At 39.1% G+C, this 27,957-nt stretch overlaps 2 protein-coding genes across 4 annotated transcripts in view; both read right to left on the bottom strand.

Moving 5' to 3' along the window:
* The window catches only part of LOC116260771 (structural maintenance of chromosomes flexible hinge domain-containing protein GMI1-like), a 73,419-nt gene extending 59,926 nt beyond the window's left edge, over positions 1 to 13,493 (bottom strand). For all 3 annotated transcript variants that reach the window (XM_031639248.1, XM_031639247.1, XM_031639250.2), the window contains exons 1-6: positions 13,324 to 13,493; positions 9,984 to 10,387; positions 9,867 to 9,896; positions 9,554 to 9,640; positions 9,397 to 9,452; positions 1,879 to 1,962 (exon numbers count right to left, since the gene is read on the bottom strand). In XM_031639248.1, the coding sequence (XP_031495108.1) occupies positions 1,879 to 1,962; positions 9,397 to 9,452; positions 9,554 to 9,640; positions 9,867 to 9,896; positions 9,984 to 10,304 (578 nt within the window). In that variant the 5' untranslated portion in view covers positions 10,305 to 10,387; positions 13,324 to 13,493. The remainder of the gene's footprint in view (positions 1 to 1,878; positions 1,963 to 9,396; positions 9,453 to 9,553; positions 9,641 to 9,866; positions 9,897 to 9,983; positions 10,388 to 13,323) is intronic.
* A 3,139-nt stretch (positions 13,494 to 16,632) lies between these two features.
* Positions 16,633 to 26,660, bottom strand: LOC116261117 (uncharacterized). The gene is made up of 8 exons (XM_031639738.2): positions 26,496 to 26,660; positions 25,142 to 25,291; positions 20,158 to 20,264; positions 19,824 to 19,871; positions 19,650 to 19,737; positions 17,594 to 17,687; positions 17,379 to 17,479; positions 16,633 to 17,097 (listed from the first exon to the last, which is right to left on the bottom strand). Exons 2-8 carry the CDS (start codon positions 25,270 to 25,272, stop codon positions 16,974 to 16,976), a joined length of 693 nt encoding a protein of 230 aa, XP_031495598.1. The 5' UTR covers positions 25,273 to 25,291; positions 26,496 to 26,660; the 3' UTR covers positions 16,633 to 16,973.
* Between the last annotated feature and the right edge of the window lie 1,297 nt (positions 26,661 to 27,957).

Raw genomic sequence — 27,957 nt, forward strand, 5'->3', positions numbered from 1 at the left:
AGACCTGAATCCAATTACAAGTATTAAAAAGTAACTAGATCCAGTTACACAGATACGGATCTACTTTATAGATATTTACATTCAGGATCAGCACCAAGGTCCAAATAACCAAACAAAATCCATAACATAAGAATGAACTAAAAAAAAACTATTAAATCTCATTATATTCCAAATAAGGTGGATTTAGATCTATGCTCTGCATCAGATAAATTGCAATATAAGTAGTATATGAAGTTGTTGTCAGTTCAGATCGTTACTTGAGAAGATTGTCATGGTGGCAAAGATCTGATCTGATTAAGAGGAACCAGATCTTGACATAGTTCCTCAAAGCTGATGTTGGTTGAAGTTCTAATCTTGAATGTCAAAAGGTTGTTGAAAGTTGATTAGGGTCTGTACATAGTACTAGATACATATAAATTTTCTTGGTGCTATGACACATTCTACTACCCAAGTCCATAGATGATCAAGATTTCCATGGAATATGGACCACAACAACCCTCCTCAATAAATACTTTCATAGATCTGATGGGCTTCTCCATTCCATTATTCAAGTGTGAAGCTACCATTCCATGAAGAAAGGTGAGCTTGGTGTAAAGAAAATCAAAAAATCACACTCCACATCAGTTATAGACTTACAGGTAGTCTTCGAACGAATATGTATGTAATATATTCTCAAGTACAACCTTTTCTGAATTAATAACCACAGTGATTACATCTGACATATATCCTTCATAGTTGTCTTTTTTCCAACAAAAGCTGGTTTATCAACTCCACCAATAACAGCTCATTCCTCAAGATCCTTTGAAAATCTCTCTGACACTGCTAATCCTTTAATCTGCTTTTAACAACATTTACAGGTTTCAACTTCAGGCATAGTTCGCTCAAAGCAGATCTGATACCGACTCTTGAGCTTGTTTATCTTCTGAAGAAAGAATAAAATTCTACGGCACCTTAACAAAATCTATTATGTGTTCAACTAGTCCAAATTACGACAAAAATTTACTTTAATTTTCAAGATATTTTCAAAAATATCACAATTTAAATGTTAAGAAGGAGGAAAACGAAAAAAAGCCAAAAAATCACGATATGTTGAAAATATCAGCAAAAAATATTTATCGCGACAAAATCGCATTTTTTTTTGCCACTGAATTTCGGTGCTGTTTATATGTTCTTAAGCATGGTTTTAAATTTTTATTTCATAAAAACTGCATGTGATGAGTTCTTTTACTAAAGAAGGGTACAACGTGTTAAAAGTAAAGAAACAAAGGGTATTTTTTGAACTGAAATTTCTTTTTAGTGGCAAAAAGCGTACTTAACTCTAACTTTTAGTGAATAGGATTTATTAACTTTACCTTTCGTGTGAGACAAGGGAGTGGAAGCTGCGCCTAACCTTTTACCAAGTGTCTGCCTCTTCGGTGAGGGTTTGATAAGTGAAGAAGCTGCATTTTTCATGTGAGGGTTTGAGGAGTGACAAGTGGTAACCTGCATCGAAGGTGAGGGTTGCTAGAAACCCAGAAAAGCATTCCATCCGATACTTCAGCCATTAGAAAACCTGTGTTTTTGGTATTTATTAGAGTGCTAGTTTCCATTTTCTAATTTTCATTTTTTGCTTATCTAGTTAGCTTTTTGCTATTTTATATTAGTTTCTCATTTATTTTATTTTTACTTAATTTTGACGATTTTTTTTTTTTTTAAATTGCTGAGATTTTCCTAATTTTTTTCCCAAAAAAAAAACAGCTTTGCCAAAATATACCCCATAAATACCTCGCTGATAAAAACCCGAGAATGATATTTGTGACAATGCTTTATCCAAACAATCAAAAGTACCTTGTAAAGCACCCAGAAAACAAAATCATTGAAAGAACTCAAGCAGTCTACCATTTTAAAAGGGAATTGGCATCACTTCCATCCATTCCTTGACCACTATCCAGAATTAAAATCTTATCATCATCAATGGTAATCCTGCAGAAAAGACATAAATCAAACATATACATATCAAGATAGAGTATAGCTTACTCAAAACAGATTAAAGCAAAAAATACCCAGAACAAACCACAACACCAGCACTGTAACGAATGCACACACTTTGATATCAAACGATCCGGCCATGGTCCCATTGGAGCAGTTCATATTACTGGCCAAGTTTCACGGTTGCAAGAGCAAATAAGAAAAAGAGGTCCGTACTTTCAAAAACAATAAAACCTCATGTCTAGGATTTTCAGCAAAGTTCAAACCTTGACAAATATCTCAAATGTAATAAAAATGATTTCTACGAGAACCTACAGAGATTAAACAAGTAAAATAGAATACCAATTCCACCGATTAGATTTCCTAGATAAAAATGTCAAAGGATCTCCTGGTCATGTGTGAACATGGTCAGTCGACTCCTACAGAGAACCACGTGAACTTTCACGGTTTCACCCCCTTTACTTCCCAGCTGAATGATTACTTAAATATTTCATCACTTTGTTTTGAAATTTTTGCTGATTTAGGAGTGCTGTAAATGAGGCACAAGCTAATGAAAGAATAAAAAGTGCCTTGTTGTTTGATCCTTATGGATTACAAAGGCAGTTCTTTCACGGCCCAATTTTTGAAAAAAAAAATCTAAACATGCAGAAATACTTCTAAAGAAGGCTCAGGGTTTACAACTTTACCCCTTGTCAACCAACTTCTAAAATTAAAGAAAAAAGATACAGTTTAAGCTTAAACTTGAAACCCTTTGTGAATCAGGCCTCTGCTCCGAGGGTATTGAAACTAAAGCTCGTTGGGCAGGACCACGTGATGAATTTGAGCCTAGTATGGCTCAGAAAAATAGATGCTATGCTAGATGGCAAAAGTGAATTTCAGAGTCGACATATCCACCAGGGTCTACCTGCCAGTAATTTCAAAAACAATAACTGGAATGTAACCCTTAGCATTTGAGCCTTGGACAGGTCACTTGGTTGCCACTATATGTTATCAATAGTTACAATATGTCAGTGTCCAGTCTAATTGGCACTGAGATCCTCAATAAAAGCAACATCATTGATATTCTCAGCTTTCGTAATTCTCATGTACCTTCAGCAGAAAATGAATGAACCACTGGTCCAACCTAGAAGGAACACCAGATATACACAATGTAGACCAACTCCATTTCCTCAGGTATATAAAATGAGAGCAGTCAAATCCCCCCTACAAGTCACTTGGAAGAGCACCGATTAGTTTCAACTTTCAACCACACAAAAATAAGGAGAACAGGTAGATATGGCCAGCCCTCTATGTAGCTCACAGAGGCCAGACCAGCTCAATGAAGACTCCAACACACCAAGAGGTTGACCTAACTTTGCACAGGCCCAAGCATGCCAGAAATCGACCTGGTCTGACTCAGTTGGCTAACAGAGAAGACAGAAAGAGAAAGAGAGAGGGCGGTCCTCCTTAACAAGATGCATTTCACATCAAACAAAGACCAAGTTTTTCAAAAGACATGTGGATTAACCTTGCTTTCCAAGAAGAAAGGATAACTGGCCCTTCCTTTACCAAAGAACCAAAATCTTCACTGTAGTTAAAAAGTTAGCAGGGAAATCTTCATTTCTGGCCTATCTTTGGCCTATAATTCCAAAACAGAGACCACCTTCTAAATTTCCAAATGAAGGCCACATTTTTTGTTTTGTGAAAAATAAGGGCCTAAGTGAACTTCCATTACCCTGAGAAGCAGAAAAGCTTAGCTGCAATTTTTTTAACATGCCTCTCATCGCTAAATTACATTCTTGCTTTTCAGTGGGATAGATAAGAATAATTTTTGTTAGAATACGTGTAATAGGGAACCGGGTCCGGATATGGACCCGGTACCCATGGGCACGGGAACCGAGGACGGGCTCGGTTCCCTAGGCGGGTCTCTCTACCTCCCTCTTTTATTCTAATCACTTATTGTAATTGTTGATTAAGTGAATTAAGTTTTCTCTCTCCTAGGGTTGCGGTTTTGCCCCTAGGTTAGAGCTTCCCCGTGGTTTTTCACCTCGTTCCGAGATTTTCCACGTAAATCCTGTGTTTGTTTTTCCTTCTCTTCTTCCGCTGCGTGTTTCTACATGATATCAGAGCTAGGTTCGTGCTGTTTGGCCTCTTCGTTCGTGTGTGATTTCAGGTTTTTTCTAGAACCCTAAGTCTGCCTTGCTGGAGTTCTATCTCTGCCGTTGCCTGGAGTGCGCCGCCCGACGCTACTCGCCGTCCGACGCCGCCCAACGCCCTCCGACGCCGTCCGCCGCTGCCCGACGCTGCCTGACGCCGCCCGGGTCCTCCTCCTCGTTTTACTGGTATTCTCTGACTGTTGGAATTGTTTTGTGGTCGTTATGGCTGAAGAGATGACCTCCAAGACCGATGTTACCTTTGACACGGGCAGCAATACCAAGAGCGAAAATTTGTCTGTTCAAGTCACCTCTATTCGGCTGAACAAATACAATTATCTCTCTTGGTCTACTGCACTTGAAATTGGGATCACGAGTCGCGGTCGTCTGCCCTATATCACTGGGGAGAAACCTGCGCCTAGTAAAACTGATCCTGGATGGGCGACTTGGGCGTTGGAAGATAGTCAAGTTAAGGTTTGGATTATTAGTTTTGTTTCTGCTGATATTCAGCCCCTTATTTTGCGAAAGTCGACCTCATATGACATGTGGACTGTGCTTGCGAGGATGTATGGCCGAAAAAAGAGAATCCTGCGTACATACCAGATTAAACGCAACATTTATTCTTTTAAACAGGGTGACTTGTCTGTGGCATCCTTCTATGCAGCCCTGAAGACTAAATGGGAGGAACTGGACTATCATGTGAATGATGACTGGAATTGTGGTTCTGATAATGAACTGTACTGGCAGAAAGAATGGATGGACCGTACTTTTATTTTCCTGAGAGGTCTGCATGATGAGTTTGAATTCATTAGGAGTCAAATTCTCAACTGTGACGAGACCCCTGGAATTGAGGAGGTATATGCCTGGGTGGAATCTGAGGAACAACGCCGTCAAGTGATGCATATTGACTCTAGTCATAGTAGTTCACCCTCTGCTTTTGTTAGCCGTGCTCCAGGGACTGGGCAGCGTCAACAAGTTGGGACACTCAGTTGATTTTTGTTGGGATCTTCATCATGAGAAGAGGCTTACCCGTGGTCGTCCTCCCTCTGGTAGGCGGGGTCCTCCTGTGCCTGATACTAGCTCTCCCAGTGTTGAAAAACCGAAGCTTTCCTCTAACCAAATCAAGGAATTACAAGCTTATATCAGCCGGTTATCTACTACTAAGGAGGAAGCCTCCACGTCTGACGGAGCTTGGTTAGCCCAAGCTCTTGTTGCCACAAGTGATCAAGGTAATCCCTTACTTGGTGATTAGGTAGTTGACAGTGGAGCTACTCATCATATGACAAGAAACCCTAAGATGTTTCAAGAGTACAAATTGTCTTCAGGGCAGCAACGCGTATCTATGGCTGATGGGTCCTCGATCTTTGTGGTTGGAAAAGGGAGTTTGTCCTTATTAAATAAATATCTTTTGCATAATGCTCTTCATGTTCCCAATATTCCTGTGAATGTGTTATCTGTCAGTAGTATCACCAAAGAACTCAATTGTAATCTAATTTTCTCTGCTGATCACTGTACCCTACAGAACTTGGTGACGGGGAAGAAGATTGGGATTGGTTCGGTTATTGATGGCCTCTACAGACTGCCCGTACAGGTTGCCTTTGCTCTTATCTCAGCCACTAGCAGACAGTTGACGGGCGTGGAGGACAGGTCTAGCATTATGAGGTGGCACGAGCACCTTGGACATCTCCCATTCCAATTGATTAAGAAGTTGTTTCCTAGGTTGTTTACTTATGTTTCCATGGACTCCTTCACATGTGAAGTGTGTCAGTTTGCTAAGCATGTTAGGGCTTCGTACCCTATTTCTATCAATAAAACCACTAGTCCTTTTGCCTTGGTTCACTCTGATGTTTGGGGTCATTCGGGAGTACCCACTTGTCGTGGTTTCCATTACTTTATGACTTTGATTGATGACTACTCCCGTTGTACGTTCGTGTACTTGTTGAAAGAACACAGTGAGGTTCCTGTCATTGTAAAAAACTTTGTTGCCTTTGTCGAAAATCAATTTCAGACCTCTGTTCAGATTTTCCGTACTGATAATGCCAGGGAGTATGTCTCCCAATCCCTGGATGACTTTCTGCGGGGCAAGGGTATTGTTCATGAAACGTCCTGTAGTTATACTCCTCCTCAAAAATGGCGTGACCGAACGTAAAAATCGCCATTTATTAGATGTCACCCGAGCTATTATGTTCCACAGGCATGTTCCTAAGCACTACTGGGGCGATGCTCCCCTCACTAGTGTCCACCTTATCAACCGTATGCCCACTCTCGTGTTGAATAACCGTACTCCTTACTCTGTGCTTAGTCCCACTCATAACCCCTGGCCTCTTACTCCTCGGGTGTGTTTGCTTTGTTCATAACCATAGTCCTACCATCAAGAAACTTGACCCTCGGTCTGTCAAAGCTGTCTTATTGGGGTATTCCTCAACTCAGAAGGGATATAAATGTCTTGATCCTACTACCTCCAAAATCTATGTCTCCCGGGATGTTACCTTTCATGAACATGAGGCGTATTTTCCTGTGAATCCTCTTCAGGGGGAGTGTATAGGGAACAATGTACAGTCAAAGATGATAAAGACACTCATGTGGAAGGGGGCCCTGTGGATGATCAGCCCACATCCCGTGATCATTTGTTTGAGCAGGTTTACACTAGAAAGGAGAAAGATGTGGTTGAGACTGTTGATGTAACCAATCCCAATCCTGTGAGTTCCCTGAATGAACCAAGTCCAATGAATGAAGAGCTTCCCATAGCCCTGCGCAAGGGGACCAGGTCATGTACTTCTTACCCTATTCAGAGATTGTCTATGTCTGTGATTCCTAGGTGTGTGGAAGATGCTAGAGAGGATCCTAAATGACTACAGACTATGAAAGGAGATGGTTGCCTTGGCAAAGAACAACACTTGGGAAGTGGTCGATATTCCCAAGGGGACTCACTTAGTTGGTTCCAAGTGGGTGTTTAGTGTGAAGTATAAACCTGATGGCACTGTGGAACAGTATAAAGTTCGTCTGGTTGCAAAGGGGTTCAGCCAAAAATACGGAATTGACTATCTTGAAACCTTTGCTCCTGTTGCAAAATTGAAGACTGTGAGGGTCATCTTGGCACTTGCAGTGCAAAAGAAGTGGGGCATAGACCAGCTTGATGTCAAGAACGCCTTCTTGAACGGCCATCTAGAGGAGGAGGTCTATATGAGCATGCCTCCTGGATATGCTCAAAGTGGGAAATGCTGTCATCTCAAGAAGGCCTTGTACGGTCTGAAGCAGTCCCCTAGAGCATGGTTTGAAAGACTGAGGGTGGTAATGAAGACAAATGGGTACAAACAAAGAAATGGTGATCATACTCTGTTCATTCATTAAGCAGAGAAGTGGTCTGGTGAGCATTCTTCTAGTGTATGTTGATGATATAATTGTCCCAGGAGATGATGAAGAAGAGAAAAGAAAGATGAAAGAGAGGTTAGCTGCTGAGTTTGACCTTAAAGATCTGAGAAAATTAAGGTACTTTCTGGGAATAGAGATTGCTCGATCAGAGACAGGGCTTGTTATGAGCCAAAGGAAGTACACTTTCGACCTCCTGAACGAGACAGGTAAATTAGGATGCAGGCCCTTTCTAACTCCAATGGAGTCAGGTACAAAGATAAGTATCAAAACTGGTAACATCCTGGATGAGGAAAGAAAAGGACGGTATCAGAGGCTGGTTGGTAAACTTATTTATCTTACTCTTACTCGCTCTGATATTACTTATGTTGTAAATGTGTTGAGTCAGTTTATGCATGCTCCTACTGATTGTCACTGGAAGAGTGCAGAAAGAGTGTTGGGATACCTGAAGAATAACCCAGGTAAAGGGTTACTGTATACACGGTAGGACAAACTTAATATTGAAGGATACTCTGACGCCGAATGGGCTGGTTGCACGGATACCAGAAGGTCTACCACAAGGTACTGCATCTTTCTAGGGGGAAACCTGGTGGTATGGAGGAGTAAAAGGCAGGAGGTCTGTTTTAGATCCAGTGCTGAAGCTGAATACAGAGCTGTTGTTATGGAGGTTACAGAGATGTTATGGCTAAAGATTCTACTAGCAGATATTGAAATTGAAATTGAAGAGAAGATGAAAATGTATTGTGACAATAAGTCTGCGATTAACCTGACAAATAATCCCGTCCTGCATGACAGAACCAAACATGTGGAGATAGATCGCCACTTCATACGAGAGCGCATAGATTCAAAGGAGTTGATTCTTCCTTATATGAAGTCTGAAGATCAAATTGCAGATGTTCTAACCAAAGCCTTATGTACATCTCAATTTGAAAAGAATGTTAGCAAGCTTGGCATGTTTGACATGTATGCCAAGCTTGAAGGGGAGTGTTAGAATACCGTGTAATAGGGAACCGGGTCCGGATATGGACCCGATACCCATGGGCACGGGAACCGAGGACGGGCTCGGTTCCCTAGGCGGGTCTCTCTACCTCCCTCTTTTATTCTAATCACTTATTGTAATTGTTGATTAAGTGAATTAAGTTTTCTCTCTCCTAGGGTTGCGGTTTTGCCCCTAGGTTAGAGCTTCCCCGTGGTTTTTCACCTCGTTCCGAGATTTTCCACGTAAATCCTGTGTTTGTTTTTCCTTCTCTTCTTCCGCTGTGTGTTTCTACAGATGGAGTATACTCTTGACAAAAAAATTGAAGCTGACGATTTTTGCTTTTGAAGTTATGAAAGTATGGTTCAGGCACTTATTTGATAGTTTTTTTCAAAAACGTGAGCAATATATGAATACTGCAAAACGCTCCATTTTCTAGAATTATGGACAAACATTAAGCTCAAATGGATATTTTTTTAATCAATAAAAGAACTTGTAAAGCAGTAATTTTCATCCCATCTCTAGTGCTATATAATCAATTTCCCAGTTATGCTTCCAGCATCATTTCTCACTTCCACCACCCAACCCATTAACTTCGGTTAATCCCCAGACAACACATATTTGACCTACATCATATCTCATTTCCACTTCCTAACAGAGCTACTTTGGTCATCGATTACACATGTTAGTCATCATGCTTGCCTGATGCCTGCTATTCTCAAAAACTATTCTCTCTGCACCCAATCTTTATGATAAAAGCTGGCCCCTTTCATTCTGAAGAATGCTCAATAGGACATATGATAGATGTATCCAAAGGTTACTTTAGTTAGAAGTGCATCCCAGGTATGATTTGAAATTCAAGTCTTGGATCATTAACTTGGGACTTCTTCACAGAAGCAAAAGCTGGTAAAGAACATTTGGGACGGTTACCACACTTAGTATTACTATTACCTAATTAGTTTTCTCTCCTCTGGGGCATTGAACCATATAGCTTGCAATGAGTTGTCCTGATAGAAAAAAAAAAGCGCAAAATAAATCAGATAAGAACAAGAGACATAGATACACAGGTCAGCACATAAAAAGTTACATAACAGCACCAGTCACTCACTATCAAATCAGCAAGAGCAGATTCAAAAGTATATTCTGCCGGCAGTTCTGATAACAAATCTGTATCAGGGGTCAGATCCCACATATTCTGGAATGACAAGAAAGAGAACAATCAAAGAATGGTGGAAGAAACAACACTTAAATTAAACAGCACCCAGATGTTAACCACCGAAAAAAGTTTCTCCAGATACATATATATATATATATATATATATATATATAATGCACAAAGTGCCTATATTTCTATGCCTTTGTCGACAAAATATAAACTGATGGATTGACAAAAAGAGCATGTGAATATTAAAATTTAGTACCTGGCAACGATAAACTGCATCTGATCCATCCTGGAAAGAGGTAAAAAGCTTTAGCACAGTTGGTACAGGAATCCATTATTCAAGAAAGAGAAAAAGAGAGAGGGAGAGGAAAGATACATGTAGCAGAAGCACATTTGGCTTTGTTCTAGAAAATTCCTTAAATCTTAACTTATCACAGATTTTGTTGCCACGCACATCTTTGAAGTATATACTACTTTTCCAACTAACAGTTAGTTTAGATTGAGGCATCATTCCCATCTTGTCAATCTCTTTCCTCACTGCATGAATGAACTTAGACAAAAGCATTTCCCCTTGTTGGTCATGCAGAATCAAATCCACATGTACACCAGTTGGCAACAAAATGAGAAACTTATATCTTCCATTTTCATCATCCAAATATTCTTCTCGTGTCCTCTTTCGAGAACTCTGAACTAACATCTCGCTTTGTAATGGTATATGAATCCAGGATTCACAATTGCTCCACTAATTTTTGGACCTTCCAGCCAGACCCAGCTTTATAGCTACCAAAATTCAAATGTAAATCATATCACTAGATGTTAGCATCTCAATAATTTGCATTAACCGATACAATGAAAGCAGGTAGCAAAGGTTAGCTTTGTGCTAATTTGTACACCAAAGTATAAAATCATATGCCCATCAACCTTACTTAAAGAGGAAAAAACAGATAGAATCAACCAAAGACAACAAGCAATAAGCAAAAAAGGCTTGACAATCAAGGTGGGATCACTATTAGGAACTTGCATGAAAGCACGTTAGCCAAAAAGAGCTTCAAAATCAAGTCATATGGTGACATTAATGTCAAGATGGCATCATGACTAGAAAATGTGTGAAAGTTTGATAAATCATGACTTATGTTCTGACGTATATATATGGAAACACCTATTACCACCAAATGAAAGTGTGAGCAGAAAGAGAAAAATTATAAACACAACCATATCAGCATTTTTTTGTGTTGAAGTAAAGGCAAACTTTCTAGGTTCTTAAACCAATATAAATTACAGGCACAAGATACCAAAGTTCCATGGTGCTTGGCCATATCAAAGAAAGAGTATGCATGTTTTTGTATTCACATAAGATGAAGATCAACAGCATCACTTTTTTCCAGATATCTAGAGTACACCAAGTTAGTAGCATGCGAGTACTGCCATTCATAACACCCAGAATACCCTACAGTCTATAACAACATATAAGTCAGTTAGACTTTCCCTTCTTCAAGTTCTCCTGCCTGTAGTTCTTTTGAAAAGGATATACAAAAATCTGGGGAATAAAATAGGAAACTTGTTTTGATGCAAGCTATGTCACATGGACTCACCTAAACAGCAAAAGCACCTGAGTACATATGACTTGGGTGCACCTGCGACATGGCATCAGGTGCAGTCAAATTGCGTCGAGGTGAATCTGTACCCTTTTCAACTTTTTTTCTAAAATGATGCTTCTCTTTTTCAGCTTTTTCTGTTTTGCTGCATCTGTTATATTGTTTTTAGTTTTCTACTACATGATGCTTCAGTTTTTCAGTTTCTTCTGTTTTGTTGCATCTGTCATACTGTTTTTAGTTTTTTACTACATACTTTTGCAGTTTAATACTAGATATTATATGCTGACCATAACTTTATATATTGCACATGCCATATGGTCACATATGTTGTTGCTGTTTAACAGTTTTCTTAATCTGGGAACATGTTTTCTTATTTTCTTACATGTAATTGCATAAGTTTCATTAATCAGTTTTGTCTATATATATATATATATATATATATGCTGTTTATAAGCTCTATACATGTGTTACCAGGGTTAGTCTTATATCTTATATATGTTATATGTAATATATGTTGTACAGTTATAAATTTGTAATACTAGATATATAGCAACTACTTAATTAATGCTTACTCATTTTATGAGTAAGATTGTAAAATCTGAAATCAGACTCCAAGGGTATGTATATTACATGGAAGACATAGAATGCTACAGATTTTAGAATCAAGGATGTGACTTTGTCTTATGTACATATGCACACTCCCTTGCCGCACCCGCACCTCGCACCTATGTGACACAGGATGCAAGCCAATGAAGTCACAGGAACACCTCATTCTAGGGCTGATAAATAAATTAGACTGTAGAATTTTGGATCTATACTTGCTCAAGCTCCAGTGAGAAAAATCGGAAATAATATTGATACAAATATACTATTTCTATAAACTTGTAGAATCATCGGGAGGTGTGAGAGGTAATGGTCAGTTCTGAACTGTATTAAATTTGCTGTTTGTACTGTGTCGTTGCTTATTTTGTTTCTCCTGGTTGCTCCTCCGTTATCAGCTCCAGGCTTAGTTAATAATTTAATTATATAATAGGTTAGTTTTTCGATTCCAGTGATCAACTTCTTCCTTCCTTAGGTGCCTACTACCTAGTCTAGATTCAATTATTTTCTTGTGCCCTCCTCAATGTCCTCATCCAACCTATTGTGCGACATGTCTACATTGACCAGTTCAACCAACCAATAATTTAATAATCTTATCTGCTAATTCTTTTGCAAGCCGCTTTTTTCTTGCATATAGCACCAATAGGTTTCGGGTGCATGTGAGGCATGAAAAAGTGCTTAACCCAAACCCAAACCGGATGAAGTTTGTGCAAATATGTGGCTGCACAATTGTGTTGTGACATCTGTTGCCAGTTCCGTAAACTAAATTCCCCTTGTGCGATATAGGCAGTGCTTACCTGTCATTCCATACTTCCCCGCTTCGTTGTTAACTTAAGTAAGCTTTAATTTAACGATGATAATCACAAAAACTCCTCATATCTTCTTCTTCGTAATCCTCCAGTAACTTACATTTCTTAAACGTCAACAAATTCATAAAAACTCAACAGTAAACGGGCTGTTTTCTGTTCTAAAATACGTGCATTCATAAAAACTCAACAGTAAACGGGCTGTTTTCTGTTCTAAAATACGTGCAGTGGATTCACAAAATCCGCCGACTTCAAGCAAACGGTTATGGCGGCTTTACTAGATAAGGTCTTCCTGCAGTATGCGGAAGTAATGCTATCATATACGCAAACATCGTACCCAAAATTCAGGAAAAAAAACTCATAATCGTGCTCCCCAGCTTGTCATCGAGTAAACTTTCGGCGAGTGCATTCAAAAAAGCACATGGTCCTACAAAAAGCATAATCTACAGCAAGACCCTCGCTGAAGCACTCATGCAAAGGCTTATCAGAGAATCGACGCTGACGCGCTCCAGGTAGAAACGAACGTCCCGAAGCATAAAAAAACACACGAAAAACAACATTATACACGAAAGATAAGAAACAACAACAAGAAACGAGCTAGACCAGCAACAACGAACATTTCACAGAACAGCGAACACGCCAGGAAGAAAGAAAGGCCAGCAGCAACGAACATTTCACAGAACGCAAGATAAAACCGCGACGAACACAATATTACCTCGCTGCCGGCGCTTGTGTCGAGAGAAAAACGAAAAATACGAAAAGACAAACGATATTCACACAGCAAGTACGACAGCGAAGGAGGAACCGGCCATGTAAAGGAAGTTGCTTCGTCACGAAGTTTGTTGCGCTCCAACTAAAACGCCTGATCGTCTTCCAGAGCCAAGTGCAAAGTATATACTGATCATTTATTCATCTGTCGATTTATTCTTTAAAAAAGCAGGGACAAGCATTGGCGAAATAGACTATCCAGGCCCTGCCTGAACAATAAAATGACGAAAAGGTCACTAGAGCTAGAGCCTTCCATCCTCTTAAGTTTCCAGTTACCAGGCTGCCGATTTTGTGGAGTTGGTCTCGGATCCATTTTTCCACTCTCCGGTTATGACCCGTAGTCTTGATCACATATTTGACCGGGTGTAACCAGTCTTGGACATAGTAATCTTTTATTGCACGAACTGAATTATAGTTTTTAATAAATACTAAAACATAAACATAAATTTTAAATTTTTTTTTATATATGTTTAACTAAATTGTTTAAATTTTTTTAGTAAAATTTTTGATTTTTTTTTTTTAATCCAAGGAGTTCATGACCTCTGCAGGCCCCTTCCTACTTCGGCTCCTGGTAGCCATCTTCCCAAAGTTCATTGATCATGATCTTAATTCTTTCAAATCTAGACTTGATCTCGGTTTTCAGCAAGTGAACCCGAGGACCAAGGTTCAATCCTTGATCAAGCTTGCAGAGTAATCTGCCCTTTAGAATATCAATCGGTCGTAGTCAGTGTGGCAAAGCCAGGATTTTTTTAGCCGAAAGGCATTCGAGGTGGCGATACAAGTTTGGTGTGCACACCACATTAATTGTTGAGTCATAACAATATGATCTTTGACATAGTCTAACAAAATTTTTGATAAGCCAACAAGTAGCTCCGCTACTGATCATAGTTAGTTGTGTATTAGCACCTCATAAACATTTCTTATGTATACTTTGGCTGCTTTCTAAGAGTTTATAGCAGTGCGACTATATAAAGCTCGGGTATAGCTTGTCTTCGGTCTCTTAGTTTGACATAATGCATGTTTTTTTAGTTCAAACCCCATTTTTTTTTATACCTCATACCTTATACCTTTTCCCTAAAACTTAATTGTTTTCTAAAGAAGTTTTTTTGTACCTAATTTGTTGACAACACTACTATAGTATCCCTTAAATTTGCAAAAAAGTTAAAAGGAAGTGTGTGTGAACATGCAACCTACTACAGTTGCTTTTCAATTCTCTGCTCTGCTGCCTCTGAGAAGCACTGCTGACATTTTCCATTTGTTGAGCCAACTTATGGCTTTTGATTTCTCTTTTTCTTCTTATTGCTCTGCCGCTCAGAATAATCGACGACATCTTTCCATCTGTATGTTGGTGCGGCAGCTGTTGCTACAAGTGGGAAGACCATTGCAGTAAGCTTTCCCCCATTTACAAAAGAACGCCAGTAGATTTAAATCACGCCTCCTAAGACTCAAACCATTTACATTTCTATCCAAACGATCAAATCGTATTATTTGAGTGTGCTCGTTGAAGATCTATACATAGAGCGAGAGAGAGATAGGGTTTGAGTAAACGGCCGGCAGTAGCAGTAGCAGAGCTACCATGGGGTTGGCATGGCCAAACGCCCACATCAGCTTGAGTAAACTCTTACAAAATTTTTACTATGTAAAATGCTGGACTCAGGCCTAACCATGTGCTGTGTCTATGCTAGATTTGCGTCATTAGCGTGCCTATTGCAATAATAAGATGGATAAGTATTCCTCAACAAAAAATTTTTGGCTCCACCATTGGTGGCCGGTTCCTAATTAAAGTGGCATATATATATATTTATGTTTATTTAAGAGAAAATTGTCCTCAAAGTCATACTCTTATGCATTTAATGTTCTGACTTGTTTTGGCATTTGGGAGGGTTTAAAGTATGCTTTTCAACTCATCTGTTATCGGTCGCCATCAATGGTGGAGGGAAGGGGGGGCTCGCAGGGGTCTTGGCCTCCCTCCCTTCAAAATTTAAAAACTTAAAAATTTTATATTAAATACAAAAAAAATTAGTTTAATACATATAAAAAAATAAAAAAATTCTATTTCAATCCCTATTAAAATTTTGAAACTGCAACAAAAAAAATTCTGACTTCACCCTTGATCGCCATTGTACCAGAGTGTGACAGGGATCACAGAATTTAAACATCAACCTTTTTTAAGTATAGGCCACCTTGCCACCTAACTGCGCTACCACTTATGTTGTTGAGTTTCTTTACGTTTACGTGAGAAAGAAGAGAATGTGTTGAGAAACAAGAAGTTTAGCTTTTCTGCTAAACGGTTAGAAGCCCACAGGTACTGAGATTTTTATAGTGAACCCAAAACTAATAGGTGAAATATAGGCCAAGGATAATGCAATTGAGATGTAAGTTTGCTATCATGGTTAGATAGGCGATTGCTGAAAGTCTAGTTATTAATTTGATTTACATGAGTGAATGCGTGTGATATTTCAGTTGACAAGTGACTTGTTTTCATCCAAATTCAAAAGCCGCCTCAACCTTGAGTTCAGACTTGTAACTTCAGAAGCCAGTTTTGGTAGCACGGATCCAAACAGCTTGAACTCATTTTCTTGTCTCTATTTGCACTAATGTTATTAAAGAAAAAGGAAATGTGAGAATAATAAAATAAAATAACAGGTTATTTAATTGGTGAAAAACAAACATTTATGTCGGATTTAATTCAGCTTACATTCTCTACGTTATTTCATTGTTAATTGTTATACATTTCGCCGTTACTTTCGAAAAAGGACACGAGATAAAAAAGACAAACCGCCGTTACTTTCGAAAAAGAACACGAGATAAAAAAGGCAAAATCGCCGTTACTTTCGAAAAAGGATACGAGATGAAAAAAGACAGACAAAACGAAAAAGCGAATGACGTGCCGGTACCAGGCGTTTTCCATATAAAGGTTCTGTCAACATAACTTTTTTTACACAAAAGTTTGAGGGCATTTTCGTCATATAAAAAGGATCACTTATGGCGGTGTCATAGCGAGACGTGACCGTTTACACATGAGAAACTGAGCATCGTCTGCCATGTCTTTCTCCACGACGCTCGCAGTAAAGGAACTGTGGAAGGTCTGCTTTATCTTCGAGGAAGCTTACAGTAAAGCCCGATTCAGGTGGGGCATCAAACTCCTGATCTCTGAATCATCAGAGGTGAGCAAGTCGAACCCAGTCAAAGTGCCCCGCATGCTTGCTTGAAGGGAGAAAATTTTCAGATAATTCTCTAGGCTATAGACACGGAGTTGATCATAAAAGCTTTCTTTAGATATTCAAACAAGAAGGATTCATCAGTTCAGGTCGCAACGATCTATTCAGTTTTGCGTACATTGGCTATCTGTCATGTTGCCAATCCACAAAAGATCTCCAGAATACATCCACAAAAGATCTCCAGAACACATCACCACTGGTGCAATCCCAATAATAGGATACAAGTGAACATAACACAAGGGGAAGGATGCCGCTGGTCGTGTTTCACATTGATATACAGAAGAAAACTGGAGTCCAAGTGCATGATAACAGGAAGACTGATTATGATAACCCATGCAGCAAACTTTCAGACGTAGAGCCGCGTCCATTTGACTGGTTACTTCATGTACTTATGCAGGAACTTTCGGTGGAAGTCGTTCCTGATGGTGTCGTTAATGAACCGCTTGGGAGTCTTGGTTTCACCACGAGTCTGATTCTTGAAAACGACATCGTCATCCCACCTGGCAACATCACAAACAATGCAAAACATTTTCACGTATTCTTCCAACAGTCAAGCATGAGCCGGATGGTAGCTAGTCCATGTCAAAAAGTCCAAGCCTTAAGAAGTGTAAAATATGAGTTCGAATTCCATAAACGGAGTTCATTTAAGGAAAAATAAACTAATGACAACAGCAGTCGTGCTTTACCCTGGTTTGTCAATCCCCATCATATAGGGAAAAGTGAAACTAATACTAGAGAGTGGAAGGGGAAAAAAAAAAAAAAAAAAAAACTTTCCACAAACCTCCGTTTGACATTGAAAGAAGTAGTAGGGTTAAGCAAAGGATTCCCACGGATCAACTCTGCTTCTTTGGCCTTCAGTTCCTCTTCTCGCTTTTGTTGCTCCTGCACCATAGATTGTTCAAAAGACATGAGTTTGCTTCTAATGACAGACCTGATATCATGACAGACTATACTATCAAACACTTAATTTCCAACATAATGGGTGGCTAGACAGACCTTCCTAAGCTTCTCTTCCGCTCTTTCTTTCCTTATTTTTTCAAGCTCTGCCATAAGTGCTTCAGCATCATCATCATCATCGTCATCGTCATCACTGAAAGACATACCACAGTTCACTCGGTAATGAAAGAAGGGAGGCATGCCACATGCAAGATGCATTAACTATATCAGTTAAAACTTGGAGCATTAACAACTCAGTAGAAAATTTTTGGTGCAACCAAATGTGATTTTAGTCATATATGCTCGTACCAATATTAAAAAATAACTATTTTTGAAAAACCTAACATTTCTGTGTCCAATCATTTTATTTACTGTCCTAGTTTTAGAGCTAAAAATACCAAACCAAGTTAAACATCACAATCACATCCTATTGATTTCTGCAAGTCAAAACAATAGAATATACCCACTTGATTCAACAGCTGTTGTAAAAAGCATTGACTCAGGACAACATAGTCGAGGGCTCGAGGCACAGGTTTGAAGACAATGAGATGCAATCAAGTAAACAACTTACTGCAAGTTGCATACAGGCACATAAATTAGAAGCACCCAATGTTTACACTGTATGCTGATCTTTAAGAAAGAAATGCTCTCAGAAAAAACAAACTTCTGTTTACACTAAACAACTCTTTAATCTCATACATATCAAGATCAGCATCAACTCCACGGTCCACCACAAAGCGAGATAAAAGTTATTCTCCAAAAGCTTTGCACCAATGATGTAGGCAAAGTTCCAATTGGAAAGAAGAAATTTCTAATATAACCAACAATTAACCCTAATATCTACCTTACTCACAGTGGGTATTTGTGTCATGTAAAAATATTCTCTCACAATATTTTTCCATCTGAGACTTCCTGACGAGGACTGGTAATTCTCATGAGAATAACTTGGTTTGCAACAAGGCCAACTTACAAGAACCAACTACTTGAAGTGGAGTAGAGAGTGTAAGCAGCGGACTGAGCAGGGATCCACAAAGATGTTCCAACCCTATTAAGCTTTACTAGACCATCAACCAAAAGAATACCCACTAACTAGTGCACATACAATATTAAGGATTCTTTACGTGCATTTGCATACCTATATGCTCAGTTAACCCTTTTCGTATTATTTTGCATGCTTAAGATTAATGCTTAAGTATAGTCATGATGGTTAGATTTGCATACAAGAACTTGACTATTTGGCTTTATATCAAAAAGTATCAGAAAATGAACCACATGATTTTAAAAATCAAAACCACAATACAAACGTCTTATAGGTCACATATGAATTTGGTCCATGGGCCAATGAAAATCCTGCAAGTGAAGTGCAGAGTCGCCCTAAAGCATGTGACTGTGGCTATAGAAGTGCAGGGCATTATAATGCCCATACAAGTTATAATGCCCTTTCTTGACATGCACTTTTCACACTTCAAGGAATGAGTACAATAATATCAGCGAATGTCCCAGATTCTTAAGATTTTGAAGGCCACAGGAAGAAACAAAAATTCCTATTTTAGGCAAGTACATCAGGCACAAGAAAGCACTAGCTAAGCACAGAGTCTGTTAAGTAGGTTAGGCCCGTGTACAACGAAGATCAGGTCCCTCTGAAAAGAACAAAACCATTGTTTGATGCTACAGGAAATTTCATTGGTCCTATCTCCAGTTCAAAAATATCTAAATTTACTTCAAAACTAATAGTTGAAAATTGAAATGTCATTGATTGAACCCTGATGAGTGGTGAGCTTCTATGTGCTCATGTCAAAATTTCGCAACGTCAGAATTAGACTATGTTATTAAGGAGTCACCTAGGCATGGTTATACTCCACCTGCATTGAGGGTGTCTAGCATTTACGTGACACAAGGTGGTGGTGTGCCTAGGCTCATGCCTACTCCATGGAAGCCAAACCGATTTAATGGGGATAGAGACTAAATGTGCTGGGGACTGGTGTGTGCGCTCTGCACACTTTTAAGTTGCGGAAGCCGAAGAGATAGTGTACCTTCGACTGCCTTCCAAGGTATGCATTTGCTCAACACACAAAATAACTGGCACAGGCACTACTGGCACATTGTAAGTCAATACCTTTCATCTCCACTTTTTACATCAACATCGGAGTCGTCAGCATCTACATTACGTGGAACAAGCCTCTCTTCAGCATCTCGCTTTGGCCCTGCTTCAGGATATCAATTAGTTTTGAACTTTCAATGATATGTATGTGTGCAAGAGACAAATAAAAACCCAATAAAAAAGTGTAACCTTCCAGAAAGTGGCCAGCACTCGTTCCTCTCCGTCTGTCTCTATCCTCTGGACACCACATCCAACAAAAAGAAATTTAAGAAGCCAACCAAAATTAAAACATGACAAAGCCTTCAAGTTCTTGATTATGCATGCTTTGGCCCTTAACAGCCGGCAGTTATTCATGGAAATATGCTTATGGATGTGGCTGTGTAATTGTGTGTGCATGCTGGAGTGCATAAGAAGTTGCAAATTGAAACCATGGAAATATGCTTTTATGGATGCGCGCTTTTGGTGTAATTGCACGTGCATGTTGGAGTGCATAAGAAGTTGCAATTTGAAACCAATCACCCACCAAAGAAGCCCTTGTCCTTAGATGAAAAATGTCTCCTCTCACGCTCTTCTAGCTCTTCTCTGAGGTTCCTCTTTTGTATCTCATCTTGAGTACCTTGGCCCTCTTTCCTGTATCAAATAACAAGGCAATCATTAAGAAAAAGTGTAGTCACTGTAATTACTGCTGTCAGCAAAAGAAATTTAATGGAACAAGCACCTAATATCGGATAAGAAAGTAAGGAACAAGCCTAGGTTGCTTCCTCTTTTAAGGTAGTATATCTTAATTGGCAACTCAGACATGGATATCGAAAGATAGGATTTGGAAAGGATGTAGCTATTACCACCTCTTAAGAGTAAGGTATTTCGACTCTGAAAAGGATTTGGCTTTGAATACAAAAGGAAAACCCACATTTGAATACTTACATGAAAATATGCTCGGTGTTGTGAAAAACAGACATCTATCAGATTCTGGAAGGAAAACATCATACCAATATCCACATCCGATTACTAATGGGATGTGCTTTTTCTTAACAAATCCAACCGCTTGAAATTGGTTCAGATCGATCAGATCTAATTTGAACCTTTGACATCCCTAATATTAGTCAATTTTAGAAGACAAAAGTAAGAAGCATATTAGTTCAGAAAACCATTACATTACAAGGGTGTAATCCCCTTAATCAATCCATATCATATGATATGGGGCTGCACTGTATGAAACAATATGATACTCCTTGTACTGCACAATAAATAACTCTTATAAGAAAAACGGCTAAAATTCCTTTTGTCCATTTTGGGTTATAAAACTTCCTAACACCTGACCCCTAAACACTCATAGCGGTTGTGTGAAAGAACTCTTGCCATTTTAAAGAAGATAAAATTAAGGCTACATTTGCACATGGGAACTGATTTCTGGTTGAAGAAAAGGGGTTCCCCTTTTTCTTTGTGTGAGACAACCAATTTCTATCATGAAAAATGTAAAATCTTCCAGTAAATTTTTACCTTTTTTTTAAGATATGACTTTAAATTGGCTCACATGACCATGGTGCATTAGAGTGAAAGATGATAATCAGTTAAAAGTCTGCAAGCTTTGTAAGAAAGACATTACCACATGCAAGAAAGAGATTACCACAGGAATATCTAAATTAAAACATCATTTAGCTGGGACACATGAAAATGCAGCCGCGCACCTCCAGAGATCTACTAGAAGTTGAACAATGGCAATGGATAGATGATTGAAGCTATAAATGCCAAAAAAAATAGAAAGAAAAAGGAAGATGCAGAAATGGGCTATGGCGATTCCTAGGAAATAGAGGATAAGGATGATATGAGTTGTCTACTTCCAACCATGCTAATGAAAAAATTAGATCAGACATGCTAGTTTGAACCAAAAGGAAAAGGAATGATCCATGGCGATTTCTTGGAAATGGAGGATGAGGATGATATGAGCTCTCCACTTCCAACCATGCTACTGCTTAAATAAGATCAGACATGCTTAGTTTGAGGCAAAAAGGAAAGGAATGATCCACGTCCAAGGTAGCTCCAGCAAAAAGATAAGGGGTGGAACAGGTGGTAGGTCTACCAGCAGATTACCCAGTGACAGATTACGTTATTAAAAGCATTAGGTAGAGCATAGGCATTGAGTAACACCTGGAATCTAGGCACACATAGGTAAGACTAGGCATTTAAGGTGGCACAGAAAAACATAAATCAATAAATTTTATAACTAAGTGTTACATTCAACAACGAAGTTGAACCTTTTCGCTGTAAACACAATCCACCAATCAATTTATAATAAAAACTATATTCAATGATATATATATATATATATATATATATATATATATAGAGAGAGAGAGAGAGAGAGAGAGAGAGAGAGAGAATAATAGAGAATATTTTGGCCAACCAAATCCAAGCGTAACGCTTGAAACACTCACCAGAATTAGACAGATGGCAAGGGTCTAGCCGGAATAGAAATGGTGAGGGTTTTGCTGGTGGAAAAAGAGAAATGAAATGCAAACTCACCTAAATTAGACATCAGTGCACGGAAGAGAGGGAGGGAGAAATACTCGACTGATAAGGCACTAACAACACAAGGATGAGAAAGAGAGATCTACAATTGGTTTAAAACCCATAAAATGAAACACGTTCTGGATCTTTCAGAGATCTTAAAACCTCAGATTTAAGATTTGAAGACCTGAAATCACCTTGGATCTAAGATTTGGGGCTAGCAAACACAAAATTGGTGTGTGCCATAATTTGAAATTAGATTCTCTAATTCAAGTTCCAAAAGTTACATTCTTGATAGGCTCTCTCCTCTCCTTCTTACCTATTAGAAAGCAATCTTTCTAGAGTGGGGTTCAAATTCAAATTCCAAACAAGGCGGGCCCAAGCTTCCATGAACATGCAATTTGTGTGTTAAGCTTCTATTTGTAAAATTTCATCATTTTCCTAACTTCTAACTGTCACTATTTTTATAATTTGATCTTCCTTGTTTCCTCCTAAGTACTTGTATAATTATCTGCGTGATTTGGGAATCAACTCATCAAGATATGTACTCCATCAGTCCACTGGGGCCAAATTGTTCATTCTTGTTTCATTTAAGACATAATTAACTAAATTAGATAGTTTTATCCAGTGAAAGAAACTTTATCACATTACAAAATGAATTGTCAACTCAAAATGCAAACATGTAGATGCACATATTTTTCAATTAGATAACAGTACAACAGTCCATGTACCCATATGTGCACGGAAAGGACAGTCACATAATTGAGGTTTTTGTCAACCTGTCATAAACTTAATATTTTAATTGAATTTTGAACATGTTGTTTATGATCTCCATGACGAATATGTGCCCTTACTATAACGTGCAAGTTTTTGGTAGGTAGGTTGGGCCTGGATCAGGGTCGCTTTGAATTTTTGCAAGTGCACCGAGCACATCGAGTAAACCTTGAGCGATAGGGTTCTGAGCCCTAGGTGATTTTGGGTGTTTGTGGCGACTCACGTCAGGTATGGCGGCATTCCAAGCAAATCCCTTCATTGAGCCAAATATGTAGTGTGTGTTTTACACAATCGTTGGATCCTATGGTTGTGCTTTGTTTGAATAATGTGTAGTATAACACGTTTAATGTCATACGAATGTATGTGTGAGATTGATTGATTGTTTTTAAAAATTATTACGCAATGATACATGCACGCTAAGAATTATATTTGTTTAGGACAAACTAGGCAGGGTATCGAGTAGAGTATCTCCTTGACTTTGATTGTGCATTAGTAAGACAACTACAAGCCAATCACGGATCGAGACTACTCTCCGTGGTTTGGCTAAGTTTTTTTGAAGTGATTGTTATGGCTTGACTGTTGTGAATGCTATGATATTTTCGTTAACATTGCCGTTGGACAATGATTTGATTGAATGAACTTGAAGGGTAGAAGTACCCATAAAGTCCAATGGCTAGCTAAGAGTATTGAATGAATGTGTAACCCTCTTATGAAGGCGTTTTGAGGTATGGGTGCACTCATGAAGTGAACCAACCTCGTCTGTTAGCCGGTCTTATTGTGAATATACCCTCATAATGATAAATTAAAAAAGAATAATTGATGGAAAGTCAGTGGGTTATGACAATATGTTTGGGATATGTCCCGCCCTCGTCACTGGTCTCACCTGCTCAAAGCACAATAGGTGCAAGACTCTAGGATATCGTTGTGTGGTGTGCTTGGAGCGTTGAGCTCCCGCCTTCCCAACCTGGGTGTCATAAGGAAGGTTGAGCAACTCTCATTAGAATTCACACATACATGGATGATTGCTCTATCGCTGCAACGTGAAATTCGAGCCACCATGAGGGTTGTCTCCTGACTATAGGTCGCCTGTGGTGTGCATGCATCTGTGTTTTGCACCCACAGGAGCTGTCAATTCACTGAATCGAATTGAAATTAAATGAATGTAAATGAAACAAAGGTGAATGAAGCGAATGTGAATATTAAGTGTGTTACTTGTGGTCATTGAGTGGTTCCTACATGTTGTGGAATATGTGAAGGACTATCATCGCAAGTTATGTGACCGCATGCGCTTATCATGTTGTCATAGTGATATGTTTTGTTACATGTTAGACTCCAGATTTGAGCCCTTACCTTACAAGGTCAAGGATTTATTTGTTTTGTCACTATATTGCGAAGGCTAAACAATCTGTTGTTTATGTTTTTCAGGTTTTGGTCGACTAGGAGCAGTAGGTTGATCAGATGGCTCCGCTCACATCTAACTGAGGAGATTTTGAGTCTATTGTCATGCCGATGCATCACATTTTGTCTCATTGATGTCTAGTTTTTTATAGACATCGATGTTTTGGTTTTGGGGGCATTTTTGTCATGTGTGTTATTGACAAACGTGAAGACATCTTGTATGAATTGATTTTGTTACATAATGGAATGTTTGCCCCATTGTCATTTTGATTTGCATAGCTACATTTCCATTGTTGTATCGTTGCACCTTGACGTGTTTTGACAAAAAAAAATTATTTTGGGGGTTCAAAAGGTCAGGGTGTGACAATTACAACACGCACATAAATGTAAGCTACAGAACATGTCCTTATGGAGAGTAGTACAATGTACATACATGAAATCAACAAACCTAAAAATGCTCATTTGGAGAGAGATGGAAGATCTATGCCACTGTTTTTAACTTTTTATTGAAGCTAGTAGAAAACATTTTATTTAAGTGGATATGGGATGTAAAAACACAAAGCATAAGAGATGGATATGAAGTATGAAGCGGACCTAATAAAAAGAAGGAAATGTTGATGCTGGTATAGATAAACATGTCACTTCCAGACTTTTGATGCAGCTGACTTAATCTACCGACAATGCCACGTTATTAAGTGCCTAATCCCACAAAATAGAGATACAAAGAAAGACGAGGAGAGTGGAACCACCAAGAGAAATGATACATTTTTAGTTGTGCATAATGAGTCTTTATGTTAAAAAGGTAAGGGAAGTATTATCAAGTTTACCGTGGCTTTAGAGTTGTATGTGAGGCGAGGTCCCTGGATGAGTACTTCTGAGAAGGGCCAAAAATTCGAGTTCCCCCTTGCTCATTACCACCCTTTGCTGGAGCCCAGGTTGGTCTTGCGGCAGTTGTCATTCTTGCAAATGTTGTTCAGCTGCAGAAAGACATTAGCGAAGGCATCGGTGCAAAACAAAACAGATATTTCCATGTCTCTAAAAAGAAGATAGGAGAGAACATGCCCTGCTCTGGTTGCTAGATATAAAATAAAGAGGTTGCAAGGAAGATATAAAGGCCTTAGTCAACAATGCCAAAGCAAGCAGAATCATTCAGGAACCAGCATGATCACGTCTTCCAAGATCCTAGACTGACATATATACAGAGATAGAGGCCTTTTAGTCTTCTACCTAGTAATAACTTCAGAAGGATAGTTATCTTCCTATGCAATGCTGATGGAATATTAGTGCGAGCCATGGACCGTGAGACTGTAAAAGGCTCAACCCTCACATTCTAAGGAGCAGATCTCTTCAGTAGTAAGGCACCCCCGGAAAGAAGAAATTCATGACAATGAAAAACAGAAACTCACAACGAAAATCTATCTACTGTATTTTAGTAAAACTACAAAGAATTTTAGAAAGCCTTCAATTAATTCATGAAGCATTAAAATGCATCAACAGATTGATAAAACAAATATGCTCCATTCGGCGTTCAGATATTAAAGATAGTTATCACGTTTAGTAGAAAGCCAACCCCAGATTCACAGAAAGCCTATGATGAAACAAGCAACAAGCAACAATAATAACATATTGACTGTTAAAGGCGTTAGGCACTTGCTTCTTTAGAACGGTTCAGGATCTGTTAAGCTGCAATTTCCTTTCCCTTGCTTGAACCGTCAAAAAGAAAAGGGTAGGAAAGGGTAAGGAAGTGAATAAGGGAGGGTCTCATGTTGGAAAAATATTTCAAGAAAAGACAAATGGAAAACCCTAGTACCACTAATATCTACCAAGAGAGACGGAAAAAAATAGATGGTTCATGAGGAGCCGAATTCATTTCGTAATTCAAAAAGTTAGTACATCTAAAGAAGGAGCCTCATCAAACGGCAACAAATCAAGTGGAGACAAAAATATCACGGGTTTTTCCATAAAAAAGGAAGATGTTCCACCAGTTCAACGTGTATTCAAAAACACAAATATACACCGGAAAGCAAAATATGGCATCCAACTTGGCACTGGCATATAATTCGCCTAATTCCAGATGTAACTTATCCAATTTACAAAAAAGATACAGAGAAAAAGAGAAAGAGGGGCTCCCCTGCGTCGGCCCCAGCGAATTCCTTTTGAGAGAGAGAAATAGGGAGATACCTGCGTCGGTCTCGGGTATGTGAGGCGGCGGCGATGGTGACCGTTTGGGCAGAGGCGGCGATGTCTCACGCCTCACGGTGCGGTCCCGAAGCTGCGGGTGACGAAGGGGGAGGAGAGGAGAGGGGAACGAAAGCGAGGGCCGGGGGACGGGAAACCGACTGAGCACGATGGGTAAATATGTATACACTATACAAGCAGCCGCCGCTTTTTTAAAGAATTAGTAAATAAGCCCCTAATGTTTAAGAAAATTTCTTAAAAAATGCCTACGGAGTACGGTTCCATCGTGATTTTTAGATGTAAGTAAGTTGAAATTGGAGGAATAGTTGCCAATAAACGGCTGCTCGGAGGTAGGCTCCTATTGTCTCAAAAAATGCTACGAGAAGGCCAAAAAAATCTCACCACCGTTTCAGCTCAGGCAAAAGACTAAAACATAAACAATATTAGAAAAGCTTATGAAGACATTAACCATCATCATCATTCTCATCTCTTTCCCCATATTGATACATTTGGTCTCCAACCTCTAAAGTAGGTAGTTGACTAAGAACCCTTAGACGTTGATTGACCGCCTTCATGTGTTGCTATTTCTGGTTAATCAGCCTCCTGCCTTCCAGCGTCGTTCTAAGTTTGCGCTTCTATCCTTCATTTTTGGATATGATCCCAAAATTGCCATTGACTCTCGCCATTGAATGCAGCCAGCCATTAAGCACTTGTAATTCAACTTCATCCTCCCTAGATTGAGCTTGAGTAAGTATGGCCTCATTGGATTCCATACCTCTCAATCTCCACATGTTCATCACCATGGTTTTAATGCCCTTCTTATATGTGACAATTTGCAGCACATTAGTGTTCATGTTTAAGATTGAGAGTCTGCCATCGCAAAGGATTCCAGTATGCAACCAAGTGGACATTGATTTACGCTCGTCATCCTTCAGCTGCAAACTTAGAAAAGTCTCCTTAGCTGAGCGCCAAACAACAGAGAAAATATGTTCAGTCATAATTGTGGTCATTCTCTCATGTGCCACTTCATTCCTAAATCACCATAACTTCCATAACGCGATAGGGAAAAACAACATCCAACATTTTTTATGTCATTTAACCTTGAAAGACACCTTGCTCCAAAACTGAAATTCTTTATCTATACTCTGCCACGGGAGCCTACTCCTGACAAAACTAGCAATCATCTATCTCTACACATTTTGCACAACTGAACACTTGAACATAACGTGCACATTATTCTCCTCCTCCCTTTTGCATAAATGGTATTTGTTTGCCAAATGAACTCCATGTCTTTGTAATCTGTCTTGAGTGGTCAGTCTCATGTGGCTGGCGATGTAGGTAATCCAACTTGCTCTTGTTGGAATGTGTTTGTTCCATATACCCTTTCGCCAGCCTTCCTGACTATCCTTCTGTCTTATGACTTCCCAAATTGATCTAGGGCTAAGATCTTTGAGTTCTCTAGCAT

This window comes from Nymphaea colorata, chromosome 9 (assembly GCF_008831285.2).
Source record: "Nymphaea colorata isolate Beijing-Zhang1983 chromosome 9, ASM883128v2, whole genome shotgun sequence".
Classification (NCBI taxonomy): domain Eukaryota; kingdom Viridiplantae; phylum Streptophyta; class Magnoliopsida; order Nymphaeales; family Nymphaeaceae; genus Nymphaea; species Nymphaea colorata.

Bases quoted from the DNA above. Each gene is read 5' to 3' on its own strand.
- LOC116261117 (XM_031639738.2), bottom strand. From the start codon at position 25,272: ATGACAACTGCCGCAAGACCAACCTGGGCTCCAGCAAAGGGTGGTAAT. The intron at 17,688-19,649 runs GTATTGACTTAC...TATGTCTTTCAG, and splicing joins GTAAAAAGTGGAGATGAAAG to TGATGACGATGACGATGATG. The intron at 17,480-17,593 runs GTCTGTCTAGCC...TCTATGGTGCAG, and splicing joins CGGAAGAGAAGCTTAGGAAG to GAGCAACAAAAGCGAGAAGA.